Genomic DNA, 20,352 nt, shown 5'->3' with positions numbered 1-20,352 from the left:
TGATGGTAGTGACGACATCCGTACGTCCCGTCCGAGAGCTCACGAAGTCAGAAGTATTGGGCCCCTCGTTGGCGTTTCGCAAGAACTTCTCCGTGGCGCAGGTCCTGAAGGCCAGGGGTCTGGTCTAACCAGACTACCTTTACGTCCTTCTACCTTCTTGGGATATTGCCCACAGGTCCTTGGATACCTTTTCCTTGGGACCCGTGGTGGCTGCTCAACAAGTTGTGTAGCTAACCCAGACCCTCGCAGGCTGAACAGCATCGAGTCCTGGTGTGACTGTGTGGATGGATGTGTGAGTGAGTGAGTGACTGGCTCTCCTCTTCCCGTCTTTTCCTTCCCCTCTACCGGTGGGCAGAGGGCCATGGTCGTCACTACGCTGGATGAGGACGAGATGCAGGTGAGCTATATGACAGAGCCCCATCCTATCCCTTTCACTAGGGATAGGAGCAGAATATCCACCACTTCCTTCTACAAGGGGGGGAAGTGGATGCCTACAAGAGTCAAACCCATGACTTTATATTTGCTCCTGTACAGGAACAAGTTCTTGCATTGCTGGTACGAAGAGATACGCATGCCTCTCTCTTAGTACTCGGTCCAGAGGTCTGACCATTGATCCTGCGGTGCACACCCCGATCAATCGGACAGAGGCTGGATCCCTCCCTCGCTTCTTACGACCCAGGGAGGCTTCCAAGGTTGGGCGAACACCAGTCTGTTCACAAAAGACTCAGATTCCTCCCACCAAGAAGTGAGTCTTCCTATTGTAAAAGACCGAAGGTTTGTATGCCGTGTCGGAACAAATGACAATTTGTCCAAAATTGCATTTTCCTAACTATACAAACCTGAGGTCCTTTTACACATAGCCCCACCTCATGCCACCCCTCACTCTGCAGTTTTTGCTTGGGCCAAAGCAAAAGTGATTTGTTTACCTCCCAGTCGCGCTGCAGCGCGCTGTCGGACAAGCAGTTAACTACCGAACCCCTTGTTCGAAAGCTTACGACCTATCCAGCTGCCGCTAGTACCTTCCTATTGTAAAAGGACCTCAGGTTTGTATTAGTTAGGAAAATGCAATTTTGGACAAATTGTCATATTTTGATACAAATTTAAGGAATCCAGCATTGCTATTTAAGTGGAATACTATATGTAAGAACTTTTTTGAGTAGTTTATAGCCATTTGTGGTCCTTATGTTTATTATTATATGGTTTTCATTTCAGATTTGACAAGATGGCCATTGAATACTCTCATGAGAACATCTGGTTTGATAAGTGGCGTGTAGATGATGCTGAACGCGAGTTTTATGAAAGAAAGTACTTGGTGAGTCCTACGTCATGGTAGAAATTGTTCTCTTGTTTTGTAGTAGTATTGAGATGAATTGGAACCTAAAACACTATATACTGTCTATTGTTTCAATTTACCACGTCTTTTAAAATGATTACCTTATTAAGAGGGACCTTTAGCTTTGTACCATCATTAAGTTTGTTAGTGTAGAATTAAGAGAGCACTGTAGACCAGGTATTCATTAAGGCAAAAACCATTTTATCCTAGCCTACACTTATATTGCATATTGGAGTATGTGTACATACACTAGTTATCTAATCCATAGTGTCTTATTTAATTAGGTTATTGAGTGATGGTTATTAGTATAAAATGTTGTATATCCTAATTGTCATACTATTGTAGCATAAGGGATGCATTTTTCCTGACAAGAAAAGGTGAAAGAAATGCCCTCCCATGAACTTTTCAGATTGCTGTCTTCTCCATAGTCCATGTCCATAACAATTGTCAATTATTGTTGCAGAATGAAATATCACAGGATGATGATGATCTATATCAATAGTTAAATGTGAATATCAATAAGCCAAATGTTAAGATTGTTATTGCATATAAAACTAGTTTCTACAAATGTGGAAATGATTTTTACCTACTAAAACATGGGCTTTTGCATAAAATTAAGATTAGTAAGGTGCAAGGACTGGTTTTCATACAGAATTTGGCTGTGTTTCATGCAGTTTGCACTACTGTTTTTCATAAAAAGATTTACATAGTTACAGTGAGTGGACAAAAAGCTTAAGTTGAATTAGTCTAGTTTGACCATTTTTCTGCAGTCAGAAATTATATTTATAAAGTAAACTGAAAAATCATTCTGTGTCACTGAGTTTGGTCTAGTTTTATATACATTATTAAGAGATTGGAAAAAAAATAGGCTATTTATCTCTTGCTGTATTAATTAAAGTGTAGCAAAATTATCGTTAGACAGCACTGCTTAATAAGCTTATTTGTTCCGACACGGCATACAAACCTTCGGTCCTTTTACAATAGGAAGGTACTAGCGGCAGCTGGATAGGTCGTAAGCTTTCGAACAAGGGGTTTGGTAGTTAACTGCTTGTCCGACAGGCGCGCGCGCGCGACTGGGAGGTAAACAAATCACTTTTGCTTTCGGCCTGCTGGCGTGTAGACGTGTATCATCGCTCTCTGCCCGCTTCATCGTCGTTGCTTTCGCATGGTTGTGTTTTTCTTTTTCTATTATCTAGTGAAACTGAATTGTAAGTACAATCATTTCATATTTATTTCCATTGAATTCGATTGTGAATTAAAGGATCTTGGTTTCTCCACGCCCTCTGATTACCCGAGTGCCGGGTCTGAAGGGGCGTAAGTGCGGGAAATTCATTTTCCCCAGAAATGATCCTCGTATTGAGTATGCTCGGTGCCGAGGGCGGGAGAGCGCTCGCTCCGAGCTTATATTTTGGTTGGAAATGTGTAGATGAAAATCGTAAGTAAGTGCCCTTTTCATTTATATATTTTTTTTTTTATTTTTTTTTTACCTGTATGCTCGTTGCCGAGCGAATGCGCTCGGCACGAAAACTTATTCTGTATGGAAGTGGAATCGCAAGTACAGTATTCTTTTTCATTTTCATATAGTATTTGATTGTAGCAATACTCATTTTGGATCAGTTTCCGCTCTACCCGGAAATTGATCCTTTCCCCTTTTTATTTGAATGAAGGTGAAATCGCAAGTGCAGTTCTTTTTCATTTTCATATTTTATTGAGATTGCATTATTTACTTGGATCAATGTTTCCGCTATTTCCCGGGAATTGATCCGTCCCCTTTTTATTTTGTATGAAGTGAAATCGCAAGCGCAGTATTCTTTTTCATTTTCATATATATTTTGATTGCATCAATTCATTATGGATCAAGGTTTCCGTTCATAATCGGGAATGGATCCTTTGACCCTTGCGCTCGGTACCGAGGGCGCAAATGCGCTCGATCCGAGCCCTTATTCATTGTGAAGTGAATCGTAATGCAGATTCTTTTTCATTTATTCCTTTTATTATTTGATTGCATCAATATTTATTTGGTTCAAGTTCCGCTCAGTCAGGGAATTGATCCTTATGCCCTTGCATTCGGCCGAGGGCACGATTGCTCTCGGGCTCTTATTATTATTGTTGGGTACTTGGGTACTGTGTGGGGGTGGGAACGAGAAACCCCCCCCCCCCCCCCCCCCCCCGCTCAGCTCCCACAGATGGCCCTTCCCCTTGGGGGGGGGGGGGGGGGGGGGGTGGGGGGGGGGGGGGGGGGGGGGAGGTTATCTGAGTTCTTCTCCTCGCCCGATCCGTCGAGCGCGGGGGAGGGCGCTCGGTGCCCGATGTACAATTGTATTCGGGGTCTTCCACTCGTTCGGTGTGGGGCTGCCCCCCCCCCCCCCCCCCCCCCCACACGCGCTGCGAGGGACTTCCTCCCCACTAATCACTACTACTGTTATTTCCGCAGGTACTACTGCCACGGGGTGGTGGACTTGGTGAGGTATGGGCGTCCTTCCATTTGCAGGGCGTGTAGTGTCCAGGGCTGCGGTTCTATGTCTGGGCCTACTGCGGTTACCCATGGAGTGGTGACCACGCTCCAGGTGACGACGTCCCTCCTCACCTGGTGTACTCGCCTCACGTGGTACAGTCTTGCTACAGCCACTGTGAAGTGCCGTTCGCCGTACCGAGAGGGGGGCGTGCCGCCGCCCGCTCGTGGTTGCCGCGCTGCCGTGACCACACTTCCGCTGCCCTAGAGCTCGCCCCTGGACCTGCCGCCGGTACCAGGATGTTGCTGGCTGCTGCTCCACTTCCTGTGTTTTTCCGGTGCTGCCTGCCGTACCTGCCGATTCTGGCTGACTGTCCATGCAGTTGCTGCGCTGGCTGTCCCTGCCGTTGCTGCGCTGGCTGTCCCTACCGTTGCTGCGCTGGCTGTCCCTACCGATGCTGTGCTGGGCTGTGCCTGCTGTTCCTGAGATGCCCATACCTGCTGACGTCGTCCCTGTTCGTGGTGGTACTACCCCAGACTTTGGTCTGTCTGTACAGGTGCGTCCGGGGCCCTGTGGCTTCGGCTACAGCAGCCCCGGCTCCGCCCTGGATAGCAGATCTTACGTCTGTCCTGGAGGAAGCTGACGAAGAAGAGGAGGAAGGTGTCGTCTTCGTCGTCTTCATCTTCTTCATCGTCGTCGGCTGCCGCCTCTTCCCCTTCGACTTCTAAGGCTTCACAGCCGAGGAAGAAGAAGGTTGCCTCCTCCCTCCTAAGAATTCTCCCTCGCGGGGACTTCTCGGGACGTCTCACCTCGGTGGGACGGGAGGGTTCCTTCCGCTGGTCCTCCTGCTCCTTCGGGAGCGGGGCCCGTCTCTTCTTCCGCAAGGAAGAAGACTACGGGGACCAGAGGGGTGGCCGGCTAACACCGGTACTTCCTCGCCTGTGTCAGTGGTTCTGCCACTGCATCAGGGTCCGTCTCGGCCTCTCGTTCGCGGGAGGTACCGAGTGTACGGTCGCCTACCAGCGACCGTGCAGCCAGGAAACCAGACCTCTGAGCCCGCTCAGCGTCAGTTCACGGCACGGGGGCGGAAGACTGGTGACAGCCGCTCACGCGACTCTCACTAGACCAGCTCTCGCTCTCGCGGCGACCAGCTGGCTACCCGGGACGTGACGGTCCACGACCGGCCACGAGCTGAGGCTGGGAAGAGGTCCCCCCTTCCCCCGTTCGCCGGTGCCAGCCACGGCTGGAACCAGCGAGTGACGTGCCGTGAGGACAAGCACCGGTCTCACTGTGACAGTGGGAGCCTGCAGGTTGCCTGACCGTCGCTCTCACAGAGAGCGATCGGGTATGGCAACCAGCACCAGCTCTTCTGACACCCGAGATCGGGGCCGCTGCTCAGTCCAGCCGTTCTCCACAGCGAGACGGTTCGACCAGGCCTGCAGCTCGATCGCCACCGCGGGGGGTTGACGATCGCCTGCAGCCCTCCAAGCCTGCTGGTTCTGCCAGCGAGCGAGGAGGGAGCGTCAGGTCTGCCTCTCCCGTACCTTCAACCACCTCGGGTTACACCGGGAGGAGCGAGGTATTGAGGAGTGATCGTGAGGGGTGCGCCCCGCATGATCCCACCACGACGCCCTACGTGCCAGGCACGGTTCTTGGACCGGCCAGGACGTATGCGCAAGTGGATGGAGAAGACCGAGAGGGCTGTCGCTGTTCCCCCTTCTTAGGAGGAAGGTTCTCGGAATATGCTCTTGTTCGAAGGGCTTAACGGTCCTACTCTGCAAGATGCTGTGACTTCCGAGATCCAGAGGAACTTTGCCGAGGTTATGGCATTGATTCGTCAGCACAACGACCTCGGGGAAGGATCGCCGCTCCCACCAGCAGAGCCACGTCTCGGCTAGAGTCGTTTTGGGGCCCGAGAGGGAACCCAAATCGACGGTGGGTCTGCCGCGATCGGAGCTTGCCGACTGTGTTGAACCAGGTAGTCTCTCGTCTCCGGACAAGAAGGCTCTCTCAGTTCTGGCCAGGTCGAACAAGCTACTTCACCTCCTCTACTGCGACAGAGGCGTTTCTACGTGTCTTCGGACACCGTATTTGAATACCCTTCTGTCATCCTGAGAGGTTTCGACCTCGACGAGGACTGGAATGAGTCGGAGGACGGTATCGGCTCTCTCCTGTCAGGTGTCGATCAGCCCCACCCAGACGACGTTCACAGTGGCGGCAGACCCTTACCTACAGTATGAGTTCGTAACCCTCCTCGGGAAAACGTTTTCTCTCCTGACGATACGTTTTCCCAGGCTCTGAGAGGCCATTGCCGCAAGGCGATGGCTGCTCCTTTTCTTCTCCAACTGCTAGTTCCGCTGGGAAGGCGAGCCAGTATCCAATTCCTCCCCCATTCCCTCTCCTCCTTACGGCTACGAGGGTAAAGGGGAGGATCCTACAGAGATTTCTCTGTAAGATCCCACGTTAGAGGCTGCGCTACCGGGGGGGACCTTCGGGTCCTACCTGACGTAAGCCCCGGTCGTTGAGGAGGGATCCTGCCCCTTTCTCGATTTCTACGGGAATCGAGAGGACCACCAGCCGATATCGTTTGACGAATTCGGTGGGGGGTTTCGCAGAGTGCTTAGAATTCTACGGAATTTCTAGCGCACTCAGAGTGTTCGAGTTTTTACGATCTCCAAACACTTAGGCGAGACCACGGTCCAAAGTGAGCGAGAATCCCCGATAATTGTTACACGATAAGCGGGAACCTCGCTTATGCTCGAATTCCTGTAATTCTAGCATTTGGAAGAAGACTGCTGCTGAAAGAAGAGTATCTCACAGTAGGCGATTAACCTGGAATAGAGAAGAACGGACGGGAACTTCCAGTTTGGCTTGAACTATCGTCTTCGGTATTCTGTTCACTATTGAAGCTTTCCTTTGGGAAAGTCTTCTCCTTTACTCTCTGGACTAGAGAACGAAGGTGGTCGATCTCCAATCCTTATTCTCATTCCTCGAGAGGAAAAGAATTTAGGATGGAGGTCATGGTACAGAACCTACAAAATATACTACGTATATTACCCTCGCGACATGATTCTTTTAACAGTTGAATTGTCCGGGGGGTAGGCGCATACCGTAGTTAACTCTACGGTTTGTGACCGAGACGAATTGTATCTTAATTGACTGCAACTCGAGGTTGCCTGCAACCTCCCAGCAGTTATCAGTTTCGATTTTAGATACTTGGTATTGTCATGAAAACACCAAATCAGCTTTTGTATTTACCGAAATCCGTTTCGTTTAAATATAATTGCTCGAGCGTATTCTTTATGCTCGATGGTTCTAGCCGAACGCATTCCTTCGTGGAATAATGGATTACCTGGCAACTCAGGATGACGAGTCACCGAGAGCTACTGCGTATGAGCTGCCTGATAGCAGCTCAGTATCACTAGGTCTCGGAGATGCACGGTCGGTTACGTCTCTCTCTCCCCTGGTTTGATTGACTACTGAACCGTATCTCTGCCCAACAATCATGGACTTAGGTCTCTGATTAACGGGGATTCTCGCAATAATGAAGGACCATCTACTGCTGTGACGCTCGATTTCATCGCCTTCGAACATTGCGAGAATTTTTCACAGAGATATCTCTTCGACTCTCTCATCTTTCTGTTTACCGCACATAACAGAAGTCTGTACTAGTCTCCCGCTGCATCGCACCGCGATAATGCGAATGATTTTGCAGACATCTGAGTTTGTCTTCAAAATATCTCGTATTCGTAGGGGGTGCAATTATTCATTGCTCGCCCCGCCCGAATTAAACAGATATGTCAGAAGACATCGCCTACTCTCCGACCTGACAGCTCTACTTCCAAATGTTCAGCCCATGAGAAGCAGTTCTTCAGGCAGTATTTCCTGTCTTCATTACTGAAAAGCGCTCCGCTTTTATTGCAACTACGATCCTCACCGGACAGCAATGAATAGCGGTTAGCGTTCTCAGTCTTTGTAGCACAGGTTCAGAATCTTGAGAATCCTTCTCTCGGTTCAGCTGTGAAGACGTAGGTTGCTTTTTCTGTACACCTTCGTCTTCAACGACACATAGTGTTGTTTCTCCTTAGCTGGATCAACTATACTATGAGATATCTTGCCATCAGGGACCTCGGTCTCTAGAAGGCAATTGACTTTCGCCTGTTGGGCACATGCCTTAAGAGAATCATCACCTCGCCTTCTGGCATCGGTGACGAACAAATTATTTGTTTAGTCTCTTGGCATAACCCTTTTAAGGCGAAGGTCACGTGACTTGCTCGGGTGCTTGGACAACTTGCCTCCTACCGAACGCAGTCAGTCGGCAGCTGTCAGAGCGCCCAAGTCAGTTACGAACTTCGCTGTGGACTTAGTTCGGTTGTTCCATAACAGTCTTTTCTTCGTCCTAACGGCTTGTCACAGTACCCATACCATCGACACCCACCATTGAGTGTCGGTGTCCTATCCACTACCGAGAAGAACTTCACTGCATGGGGATAGGAGAATGTGAGACACTTCGCTGCAGACGAATAGACCAGTATGGGTACAGGACATCACCGAAGTCGAGAAGAGGGATAGGTCATACGACCATTCCCTTCTTTTCCTCTGAGGTAATTGCATGACTTTTCCTGCGAAGTCAAGCATCCAGGGGATGGGGATTCGTGACGCTCGATTTCGTACCGACTTCGTAGCGAAGACTCAGAACCCTTCGGTTCCTGACGATCGGTTAGAGTCCTTCACAATCCCCTCCCTAATGGACTTCACCGCCTTCGATGCGAAGGAGATGCTGCTTTGTCCTGTGAAAGCGCGACCGCGCTTTCTGAAGAACGAGTTACACAAGAACTTCTCCGTGGCGCAGGTACTGAAGGCAGGGGTCTGGTACAACCAGACCACTGGCACCTCCTTCTACCTTTTGGATATTGCCCACAGGTCCTTGGATCGTTTTCCTTGGGACCCGTGGTGGCTGCTCAACACGTTGTGTAGCTAACCCAGACCCTAGCAGGCTGAACAGCATCGAGTCCTGGTGTGACTGTAAGAATAGATAAGTGAATGAGAAAGTGACTGGCTTCTCTTCCTATCTTTTTTCTCCCCCTCTACCTGTGGGTAGAGGGATACGGTCATCACCTTGCTGGATAAGGACGAGATGCCGGTGAGCTACTCGACAGAGCCCCATCCTATCCCTTTCACTAGGGATGGGAGCGAATATCCACCACTTCCTCCTACAAGGGGGGGGAAGTGGATGCCAACAAGAGACAAACCATAACTTTATGTTGCCTCTTGCAAATAGGAACTTGTTCTTGTTTGCTGGTACGAAGAGATACGCTTGCCTCTCTTAGTACACTTGGTCCAGAGGTCTGACCATTGATCCTGCGGTGCACACCCCGATCAATCGGACAGAGGCTTGGATCCCTCCCTCGCTCTTACGACCAGTGAGGCATTCCAAGGTTGGGCGAACACCAGTCTGTTCACAAAAGACTTAGATTCCTCCCACCAAGAAGTGAGTCTTCCTATTGTAAAAGGACCGAAGGTTTGTATGCCGTGTCGGAACAAATGACAATTTGTCCAAAATTGCATTTTTCCTAACTATACAAACCTGAGGTCCTTTACACATAGTCCCACCTCATGCCACCCCTCACTCTGCAGTTTTTGCTTGGCCAAAAGCAAAAAGTGATTTGTTTACCTCCCAGTGCGCGCGCGCGCCGCGCCTGTCGGACAAGCAGTTAACTACCAAACCCCTTGTTCGAAAGCTTACGACCTATCCAGCTGCCGCTAGTACCTTCCTATTGTAAAAGGACCTCAGGTTTGTATAGTTAGGAAAAATGCAATTTTGGACAAATTGTCATTTTTTATTCATGACCAGTAATGAGAGCAGACTGTCATAAGGTTTTGTAATTATGGACATGACAACAACACTGGTTCTTTCATGGAAATTCATTGAGGGCATTATAAGGCATGGATCTTAAAATTATGCCATGAAATTTTTTTTAGTGTTAATGCAAAATAATTAATTTCTTCCCTTCCCTACAAAATGTACCTGCTAAAATTTAAGTATTTTGAGTTCTGGTCATTTCCATAAGCATAGCTTAAAGTAAAGGTGAATGATTATGATTATATTATTTTGGTCATTTCTGGAATTTAGTCTTTTAATGTTGAGACTGAACTTCCATCATTTACATACACCATTTACAAAGAAAAGTAGGTTAATAACTTAGCATGTAATTTTTTCAGGATACAGTGTTTGCAATAATTTGCCCGTAGCCATATTCAGGTAATTACTGTACAGTACATGCAAATTTATTTTGAACCATAATGTTATATGCATTAACTTCAAAGGAGGACATTGTTGTTCACCGTGGTTTGAATTTCTTATAAATTACTGTATAAGTACAACCTTTGTAGAATTAGTGGATGCATGTATTTGCTAGATTTGTCACTGACAAAACAAATGCCTTTGAAATATAAAATTACTAGACCCTCCTTTTCATTCCGTATATAGCCAGCAGTAGGAAACCCCCATGCAAGATCATGTGCAAGTAGACCTATAGGGGTGGCTAGTAAGGTAAGCCTTTATGCTAGTTAACTTTATGCACAATCCCATTTTGGTAAATCAACAGCATATGCACTTCATATGGACTTGTATTTAAATTTCTAGTCAATATTTATTGTTAACTTTGAAAGTGAAGCATAAAAATTTGTATTGTAAGTGAACTGTGTATAAGTTGTATTGTAGTTAGGAATAACCCTAATTTTAGGCTGTGCAACTTATGACCACAATTTGGAATGGCCACTTGGTTTCTAGATAATTTAGCACATGTTGTCTACATTACAATCTCTTTTGGCTTAGAAAAATCACACTGGTAAGTTCTTATAAGTTTCCTGTTTTTTTTTTTCCCCTAGCATAATACTGACCCTTATCTCAACATGATACTGAATCTGATTTTGTCATGGTTTAGCCCATTCACACTGATAAACCTTGGTTTGACCATTACAGTAAAGGATGAAGACAATTTTTCACATAACAAAGATTGGTAAGAGTTCTCAGAGGAGAGAGAACTTGTACATTTAACCCTGTGAAAGGAAAATTTGCACAGAAATGGTATAAACTGGTGATCACTCAAGGCCAGATTAAAAAAAAATAATAATCATAAATTTAAGTGCAGCAACAGTTGAGATGAGAAATTATGCAAACAATTACAACTAAACACCAACTCCAGAAGAGAAGAAGAATAGCGACTCGCATCCAAAAGCCCAAGAGTCCATATAATTGTATAATATTGAGTGTTCTATTTACTTGCATAAACAGCTTATTAACATAAAGAACAGTGCCTTTTAAATTGGTAATAGAAAGCCTAATATGATTGCATCCTTATGTATTATGGTAATCACAATTTTGAATAGCAAAAGGTTCATGAAATTGTTCTCATTCAGTATTTTGTATGCAAGTTATTTTGGTTGCATTGTTGATACAGATTCCATGGTTATAGTATGGCATATTTTAAAATACTGCTCTGTTGTTATCTCCTTTTATGTGATGGATCTCTTTGGTCCCTTTTTGTCATTCAAATTCAGTCGTTTTACTTGTGTTTACTTTAACACGGTTGTTATATCGTACTTTTCGTATATACAGTAAGAGCCCTGGACCTCGATGTTAATTCATTCCAGAAGAAGCGAGGAGATGCGATTTTGTCGAGATCTGAATGAATTTTTCCCTTAAGAAATAACTGAAAATGGATTAATCCGTTCTTGACCACCAGTTATTACCCTAACCTCGCCTTTTTATACAACACATTACCCAAAAATACACATAAATTACAATTATATAAGTTCAGTGTTAAATAACATACCATTCAATGCACTTTTTTCATTTTTGAATATATACTGTATTAACCCTTAAACGCCGAAGCGGTAAAAAAAAAATGTCTCCGTGTGCCGGAGGTGTTTCAGAGTGGGCGCAGAAGCGGAAAAAATATTTTTTTCAAAAAATCACAGCGCGCTTAGTTTTTAAGATTAAGAGTTCATTTTTGGCTCCTTTTTTTGTCATTGGCTGAAGTTTAGTATGCAACCATCAGAAATGAAAAAAATTATCATATCATATATAAATAATGTGATATATGATAGCGCAAAAACAAAATTTCATATATAATTGTATTCAAATCGCGCTGTGCGCGAAACGGTTAAAGGTAACGAGTTACTTCTTTTATCGTTGTAATGTACACTAAATTGCAATCATTTTGGTATATAACACATTGTAAAACGATAAAAGCAACACGGAAAATATTATCACAAAATAATGCATGAATTCGTAACGCACGGACGTAAACAAATATTTTTGTCAAAAATTCACCATAAATCTAAATATTGTCCTAGAGACTTCCAATTTCTTTCAAAATGAAGACAAATGATTGAATATTACTATACTGTAAGAATATTAGCTTACAAATACAGTTATCAACCATATCTGACTAGGTAAAGTTGACCGAATGTCGAATTTTTTATATATATATTTTTTTATATGCAATTATTTCGGAAATAAGAAAAGCTACAACCTTCAAATATTTTTTGTTTTATTCTACATGCAATTGCGCACATTTTCATATATAAAACTCTATGAAATGCCTAATGTGAAACGGAGCAAATATTCCGAGAATGGAACGTACGCATTTCGGAGATTTGTGGCGGAGAATCCGCGTGCGGAGGGAAGGAAAGATTTTTTGTTCCGATACGTAATACAAACCCTCGGTCCTTTAACAATAGGAAGGTAACTAGCGGCAGCTGGGACTGTCGTAAGCTTCGAACAAGGGAGAACGTAGTTAACTGCTTGTCCGATCGTGCGCGCGCGCGCGCGCCCAGAGGTGAAGAATCACTTTTGCTTTCGGCCGCGGGTGTGAAGGACGTGTTCGTCATCGCTCTCTGCCCGCTTCATCGTCGTATGCTTTGTTTATATTGTGTTTTTTACTAATGGTTTGGTTGACTTGAAAATGAAACTGTAAGTACACTGTTTCATTTTCATTACTTAATTATGAATCAACATGGCGCTCTCGCCGTAGAGACGACGATTTCCGCTCTTTTTCATGAATTGAACCCTTGAATTATGTCTCGGTGCCGAGGGCGGGCGCACTCGCGCCGAGTCATGTATTTTGGGCGAAAGTGTGTAATTGAAAGATGTAAGTACTCTTTTTCATTATATTTTTGCCCTGTGCGTTCGTTGCCGAGAGCTTGATTGCGCTCGGCAAGAGCCTCTTATTTGTTCCGATACGTAATACAAACCCTCGGTCCTTTAACAATAGGAAGTAGCTAGCGGCAGCTGGAACGGTCGTAAGCTTCGAACAGGGGAGAACGGTAGTTAAACTGCTTGTCCGATCGTCGCGCGCCGCGCGACTGGGAGGTAAACAAATCACTTTTGCTTTCGGCCGTGTGTGGGAAGGACGTGTTTCGTCATCGCTCTGCCCGCTTTGTCGTTTGCTTTGAGTTTGAGTATTTGCCCTCTCTTTCTGTATAAATCAGAGTGACTGTAAGTACTTGTACATTTCTTTATTGATCTTGCAATGAGTGAGGAAAAAGAAATGGAGATATCACCGCGCCCTCCAGTCGCCCGTAGAGTGTGTCCCGGGCTGGAGGGGCGTAGATGTGGAGGTTTTAGATCATTTGTTGATGTGGACCCTCACGAGGTTTGTACTCGTTGTCGGGGGCGAGAGTGCTCCCGCAACGAGCCCTGTGTCATATGTATGAATTGGTCCGAGGCGCAGTGGGTGCTGTACGAGGGCAGGAAGAGACTTAGGCCGCCCAAGAAGTCATCGGAAAGTCCAGTGACTCCTTTGGTAACGGACACTTCGTCCTCTTTCCTGCCCCCGGCCAGCCCCACGTTTCGCGCCTTCCCCTGCGGGGGGGTGTGTAGCGGAGTCCTTCTCCTCTCTCGATCCGTCGAGTGTGGATGAGGGCGCCCGCTACCCGGACGTACAGCTGTACTCGGGGTCTTCCGTCCGCTCTGGGGGGGGTGCTTCTCCCCCCAGGCGTGAGGAAACCCCTCTAACTAACCCGACTCTTGCTTCCGCAGGTGTTGCCATCAGCGAAGGACGACCTGGGACAGGTGTGGGAGTCGCTGGGACTGCAGGGAGTGCCCAGCATCCAAGGGTTGATTCAGCGGTTGGCGGGGTCGGCAGTGGTCACTCATGGTGCGGTGACCACTACTACATCCACAGTAACGACACCAGCATATGAGATGCCACCGCATCTGGTGTATACGCCACATATAATGTCGGTGACACCCACCGCTGCTATACAAAAACCCATTACTGCCGTGCCAAGGAGGACGGTGCCACCACCACCTGGATTCTTTGTATTGCCGACCCCGGACTTCCGCTGCCCAAAAAGTACCCCCCTGGACTGCCGCCAGTGCCGAGGATGACGGTAACTGCCGACAGGACGCCTGGTCTCTCCTGTGGTACCTGCCGTGCCTGCCGTACCTGTTGCTGTCCCAGCCGCTCATTCCTTTTCAGATCAGGGGCCTGCACATTCTCTTTCAGATGTTCCTGCCGTTCCTGCTGTTCCCGGACCTGTTCCTGTTGTTCCTGCTGTTGGTGGTGCTGTCACAGTCTCAGGTCTTTCCGGACAGGTGCAGTCGGGCCCTGTTGCTTCGGCAACTGCCCCGGCTGCCCTCCTGGATGGAAGACCTGACGTCTGTTCTGCGGAGCCTGGCGAAGAAGAAGAGGAAGAGGAGGTGTCGTCGTCGTCTTCGTCGTCTTCTTCGTCGTCTGCTGCCTCTCCTTCCCCTTCGACTTCTAAGGCTAAACAGCCGAAGAAGAAGAAGGTTTGCCTCCTCCCCCCCTAAGAAGACTCCTTCGGGATCTTCTAAGGGCCCGGCTCGCTCAGGCGAGCTGGGGAGCTCTTCTGCTGGTCCTCCTGTTCCTTCGGGAACGGGGCCCGTCGCTTCTTCTGCAAAGAAGAAGTCGACGGGGACCAGAGGTGCACCAGCCTCGGCTGGTGCGTCCTCACCTGGTGCTAGCGGTTCTGCCGCTAAACCAGGTTCCGTCTCGGCCGCTTCTCGTCGCGAGAAGCACCGAGTGGACGCTCTTCCAAAGAGAACCGTCCAGCCAAAGTTTTGACGCCCGCAGCTCGCTCGCCGTCAAGACGCGGCGCGGAGCAGAAGACTGGCGAGAGTCGTGCACACGACTCTCGCCAGGCCAGTGGACGCTCTCGCAGCGATCAACTGGCTGCTCGGGCGACGTGACGGTCGCTGACCGGCCACGGGTTGAGGCGAGGAAGGAGTCCCCACGGCCGCCCCGGTACCAGCCACGCTGGTACCAGCGGTTTTGAGCGCGCGCCGAGGACGCTGGCCGGTCTCGACGCGACAGAGAGCCTAGCAGGTACACCCGTCCGCCGCTCCCGATGGGAACCGGGCGGAGACGGTGACCAGCGGCAGCTCGCCTGACGCTAGAGATCGTTCTCGACGTTCTCAGCCGCGCCAATCGCCCCAGGCGAGCGGCAAGGCTAGGCCTGCTGCCCGACCGTCACCGCGGGTTGACGATCAGCAGCAGCCCTCCACGCACGCTGGTCCGGCCAGCGAGCGAGGGGGGAGCGTCAGGTCTGCCTCTCCCGTACCTTCAACCTCCTCGGCTCTACCGGGAGGAGCGAGGTACCGAGGAGCGATCACGAGAGGTGCGCCGCTCGTGACCCAGCTATGACGCCGTACGGCTCAGGCACGGTCTTAGGACCGACCAGAACGTACGCATAAGTAGTTGGAGGCGACCGTCAGGGGTCTGTCGCTGTTCCTCCTTCTGAAGGTTTTGGGGTATCGAGGGATATGCTCTTGCTGGAGGGACTGGACGGTCCTACTCCACAAGACGCTGTAACTCCTGAGATACGAGGAACTTCGCAGAGGTCATTAAGCTGATGCGTCTGCATAATGACCTTGCGGAAGGATCGCCGCTACCACCGGCAGAGCCCACGTCCCGGCTCGAATCATTTTGGGGTCCCAAGAGGGAGCCCAAAATGATGGTGGGGTTGCCACGATCGGAGCTTGCGGACTCGTCCTGGATCAGGTGGAGAATCTCGTCTCCGGACGGGAGGACTCTCGCTAAAATCCGGACGGTCCTCTAAGCTGCTTCCTCCTCCTCTACAGCGACAGAGGCGATTTTAACGTGCCTTCGGAAGACCCGATACTGCCGAAACAGGTTAACCCGGAGTTAGCGAGGCTGACTCCAGTGTGTCCCTGCAGCAGCTCCTGTCGGAGAACCTATGGTTCTCGCAGCAGGAGGCCACTTGCCCTGAATCTACCGCTATGGCAGCATTCCAGGCAGTTTCCTGGTTGGATTTGTGGTCCCTCACAATATCCAAAGTAGCGGCCGCTCTGGGAGTTCTGCTCTCGAAGACGACGCTTCTTTCAGGAGACTGTGCCAGTCTGGAGGAAGAGCAATCTCTTACCTCGCCCATCAGACTGCTAACCTGTGGGCCAACTTGGTTCTTCGACGTAGGGACGCAGTCCTTACCCGAGTGACCAAGGGGGCCGGGCGTGAGGCGGCACTCGGGCTACGAAATGGACCTCTTAGGAGTTTCCCCAGCTCTCTTTCCTGGAGAGATGGTGGACGCTGCGGTGGAACGGCGGCGCACTGACGAGAGTGACCGCTTAGTCCACCAGGCAGTCTCGAAGGTTTCTGGGCAATCTCGAGTAACTGCGGCCAAACCAAAGAGCTTGGCTAGCGCTTCCACGGCGGCGAAGACGGTTGCACCGTCCAAACCCCGTGTGAAGACTCCTGTTGTTTCAACTTCTGCTAGAGGAGGCCGCAACCAGCCCTCCTCCCAGCCCTCCTTTCCCCGAGGAGGTGCTGGAAAGAAGTCGAAACGAGGAGGGAAACGCTAGGGACGGCGTTCCCCCTCACCTGCTCCGCCGGAAGTGGGGGGGTGCCTAGCGAGCCATTGGGTCGACTTGGCAGCGCTACGGCGCCGAGACTTGATAGTAGACGTCCTTTCGGGAGGGATATCTGCTACCCTTCGAGTCTCGCCCCCCCTCCCCCCCTCCATCTCCAAACCGGTCCATCTACAGACCTATGTCCGGGGATCAGCAAAGGACAACGCTCTTCGACAGGAGATCAAGACCATGCTGGCGAAACGAGCTGTAGAAATCGTGGAGGACCCAGTCACCGGGTTTGCTTTTTACAGCCGCCTCTTCCTAGTGGAGAAGGCATCGGGGGGCTGGCGTCCGGTGATAGACCTCTCTCCCCTGAACCGCTTCGTTTCGCCACGACGCGGTTCACGATGGAGTCGGCACGCTCAGTGCTCGACTCGATCAGGGGGAACGATTTCATGCTTTCAGTGGACTTGAAGGACGCGTATTTTTCAAATACCCATCCATCAGTCCTCCAGAAAAGTACTCCGCTTCATCTTCGACGGGACGGTGTACCAATTCAGGGCACTTTGTTTTCGGTCTCTCAACCGCCCCACAGGTGTTCACGCGAGTGTTCACTCTGGTGTCGGATTGGGCCCATTCTTCGAACGGGATACCGTCTTCTGAGGTATCTCGACGATTGGCTAGTCCTGGCGAGCTCCCGCTCGCAGGTTGCTACAGGACAGAGATCGACTCCTCAAGTTTTGTCGCGATCTGGGGATCGTGATAAACTACGAGAAGTCCGATCTCGAACCCAAGCAGAAGATGAGTACCTGGGTATGCTGATAGACACGGTAGCAGGGCAAGTCTTTCCCGCAGACTTGCGTATCAGCAAATTCAGGGAGGGAGCCGGCCGGTTCCTGTCTCGGCAGGAACAGGCAGCACAGCAATGGCAAGTCGTGATCGGCCATCTGTCGTCACTCGAGAAGTTAGTCCCTCACGGGGCGTCTTCACCTGCGGTCTCTCCAGTGGAGACTAAGGAGAGTTGGTCTCAGGCCAAGGATCCTCCTTACTTTCCCGTGGCTATCACGGACAAGGTGAGGCAGGACCTAGCCTGGTGGCTCGACGACAAGAACCTCTTAAGAGGAGTGCCCATACGCACTCCCCCCCCGGAGATGCTTCTGTTCTCAGACGCATCGACCGAGGGATGGGGCGCACACCTGGAGGAGTTGCTGACTGCAGGTGTGTGGGACCATCACGAAAAGCACCTTCACATCAATGTCCTGGAACTCAAGGCGGCGTTCAACGCTCTCCAAGAGTTTCGGGACCCGCTTGGTGGGACACTCAGTGGTGTTGATGTGCGACAACACCACAGTAGTGGCATATGTCAACAAGCAGGGGGGGGGGGCTGGTGTCTCTTCGCTCCATCAGTTGACGGTGCAGGTGCACGAGTGGGCCACGGCTCACTCGATAGAGCTGTCAGCACGCTTCATTCCAGGCAAGAGGAATGTAGTAGCAGACAAGCTCAGCCGCCGGGAGGGAATCATGGTTATAGGGACCGAATGGTCTCTACACCAAGACGTAGCGAAAGGCTTTTCAAACCTGTGGGGTGACCGGTCGTGTAGACCTGTTCGCCACCCGGCACAACAGAAAACTTCAGGTTTTTCTTTTCAGCTGTGCCGGACCCCATGGGCAGCTGCAGAGGACGCTCTCCAACACCCCTGGGACAACCTCTTCGCGTACGCCTTTCCTCCCTTCTGTCTGATTCGGAAAGTGATCGTCGAGCGCTGGTCACATCCCAATCTCAGAATGATCCTGGTGGCTCCCAAACGGCCACAAGCCGTTTGGTATCCGGACCTGCTGGCTCTTCTTGCTGACGCACCGAGAGAGCTACCCACTTGGCACAACCTTCTAGCCCAGCCACACGTAGAAGCGGTACACCAAAGCAGTCCAGTCCCTTCAACTTCACGGCTGGCTGTTATCCACCATCTCTTGCGAACGAGAGCTTTTCTCGTAGCGCAGCAACAGAGATGGCTGGACACGTCCGACAGTCCTCTGCAGCTGTGTACCAGGGGAAGTGGGCCGTCTTCTGTGGTTGGTGTCGTAGACAGGGTCTGTCTCCTCTCAGAGCCACTCTTCAGCAGGTATGCAGGATTTCCTCGTGTTTCTTCGCCGAGAGAAGCTCCTCTCAGTACCCACAGTTAAAGGATATAGAGCCGCCCTGGCTCTCGTCCTAAAGCTGAGGGGACTGGACACTCTCGAATTCGTTTGAGATATCCTTGCTAATGAGGAGCTTCGAAAGGTCTTGCCCACCCAGGGAACTCAGGCCCCCTGCGTGGGATGTGACTCTCGTACTTAGGAGTTTTTGACTCGAAGACCATTCGAGCCGCTCCGAGAGTCGTCAGACAGGGATCTGACCCTCAAGACCCTCTTCTTGCTGGCCCTGGCATCGGCGAAGAGAGTAGGGGAACTACATGGCCTTTCTTATGATGTTAAAAATACCCAGAGGCTGGGATCTGTGACGCTCGATTTCGTCCCGAACTTCGTAGCTAAGACTCAGAATCCGTCGATCCCTGACGATAGGTTCGAGTCTTTCACGATCCCCACTCCCTCCTGGACTTCACCGATAACGATGCGGATGTGAATGCTGCTTTGTCCTGTGAGGGGCGCTACGGCGCTATCTGAAGAGAACTCGACATCTCAGGCCTGAGTGTCGACGCCTCTTCGTTAGCACTGGGGTTACCAAGAAAGAAGTCTCCAAGAACACGCTTTCTTTCTGGCTGCGTGAGGTGATCAGGAGAGCGTACGAAGCTGATGGTAGCGACGACATCCGTACGCTCCGACCGAGAGCCCACGAAGTCAGAGGTATCGGACCCTCCTTAGCGTTCCGTAAGAACTTCTCCGTGGCGCAGGTCTGAAGGCAGGTGTATGGGCCAACCAGACCACCTTCACGTCCTTCTACCTTCGGGATATTGCCCACAAGTCCATTGGATACTTTTTCCTTGGGACCTGTGGTGGCTGCTCAACACGTTGTGTAAGCTTACCCAGCACCCGGGCAGGCAGAACAGCATCGATTCCTGGTATGACTGGGAGAATGAATGCGTGAATGAAGAGAGTGACTGGCTTCTCTTCACCATCTTTTTTCTACCTCTACCTGTGGGCAGAGGGATACGGTCGTTACCTTGCTGGAAGGGAGTCAGATGCAGGTAAGCTATTCAACAGAGCTCCATCCTACCTCTTTAACTAGAGATAGGAGTATAATATCCACCACTTTCTCCAACAAGGGGGAGAAAGTGGATGCTACATGAGACAAACCCATTACTTTACATTTTTGCTCATGTAAAGGAAAAGTTCTTACAATGCTGGTACAAAGAGATACGCTTGCCTCTCTCTTAGTACTCGGCCCAGAGGTCTGACCATTGATCCTGCGGTGCACACCCCGATCAATCGGACAGAGCTTGGATCCCTCCCTCGCTCTTACGACCAGGGAGGCATTCCAGGGATGGACGAACACCAGTCTGTTCATCAAAAGACTCGGATTCCTCCCACCAAGAAGTGAGTCTTCCTATTGTTAAAGGACCTCAGGTTTGTATAGTTAGGAAAAATGCAATTTTTGACAAATTGTCATTTTGTATGAATAGAATGCAATGAAAGTGGATTCGCAATGCAGTTTTCTTTTCATTTTCATTTATTAATTGCATCAAATTTAATTTTGGATCAATTTCCGCTCTTACCCAGGAATTAATCCTTAC

The 20,352-nt window shown here is 49.6% G+C and overlaps 1 protein-coding gene across 8 annotated transcripts in view; it reads left to right on the top strand.

Annotated features, from left to right (window-relative positions):
• Positions 1 to 1,161: 1,161 nt before the first annotated feature.
• Positions 1,162 to 20,352, top strand: part of LOC135208755 (elongation factor 1-delta-like) — an 80,365-nt gene continuing 61,174 nt past the window's right edge. For 4 of the 8 annotated variants that reach the window (XM_064241260.1, XM_064241257.1, XM_064241256.1 and 1 more), the window contains exons 1-2: positions 1,193 to 1,312; positions 10,277 to 10,339. In XM_064241260.1, the coding sequence (XP_064097330.1) occupies positions 1,223 to 1,312; positions 10,277 to 10,339 (153 nt within the window). In that variant the 5' untranslated portion in view covers positions 1,193 to 1,222. Of the gene's footprint in view, positions 1,313 to 10,276; positions 10,340 to 20,352 lie in introns of all 8 variants that reach the window. The other 4 variants (XM_064241258.1, XM_064241255.1, XM_064241259.1 and 1 more) reach the window with 3 other exon arrangements.

This window comes from Macrobrachium nipponense, chromosome 35, assembly GCF_015104395.2.
Source record: "Macrobrachium nipponense isolate FS-2020 chromosome 35, ASM1510439v2, whole genome shotgun sequence".
Taxonomy (NCBI): Eukaryota; Metazoa; Arthropoda; class Malacostraca; order Decapoda; family Palaemonidae; genus Macrobrachium; species Macrobrachium nipponense.
The sequence above is the reverse complement of the archived record's forward strand: the minus strand, read 5'-3'. Positions and strand labels throughout refer to the sequence as shown.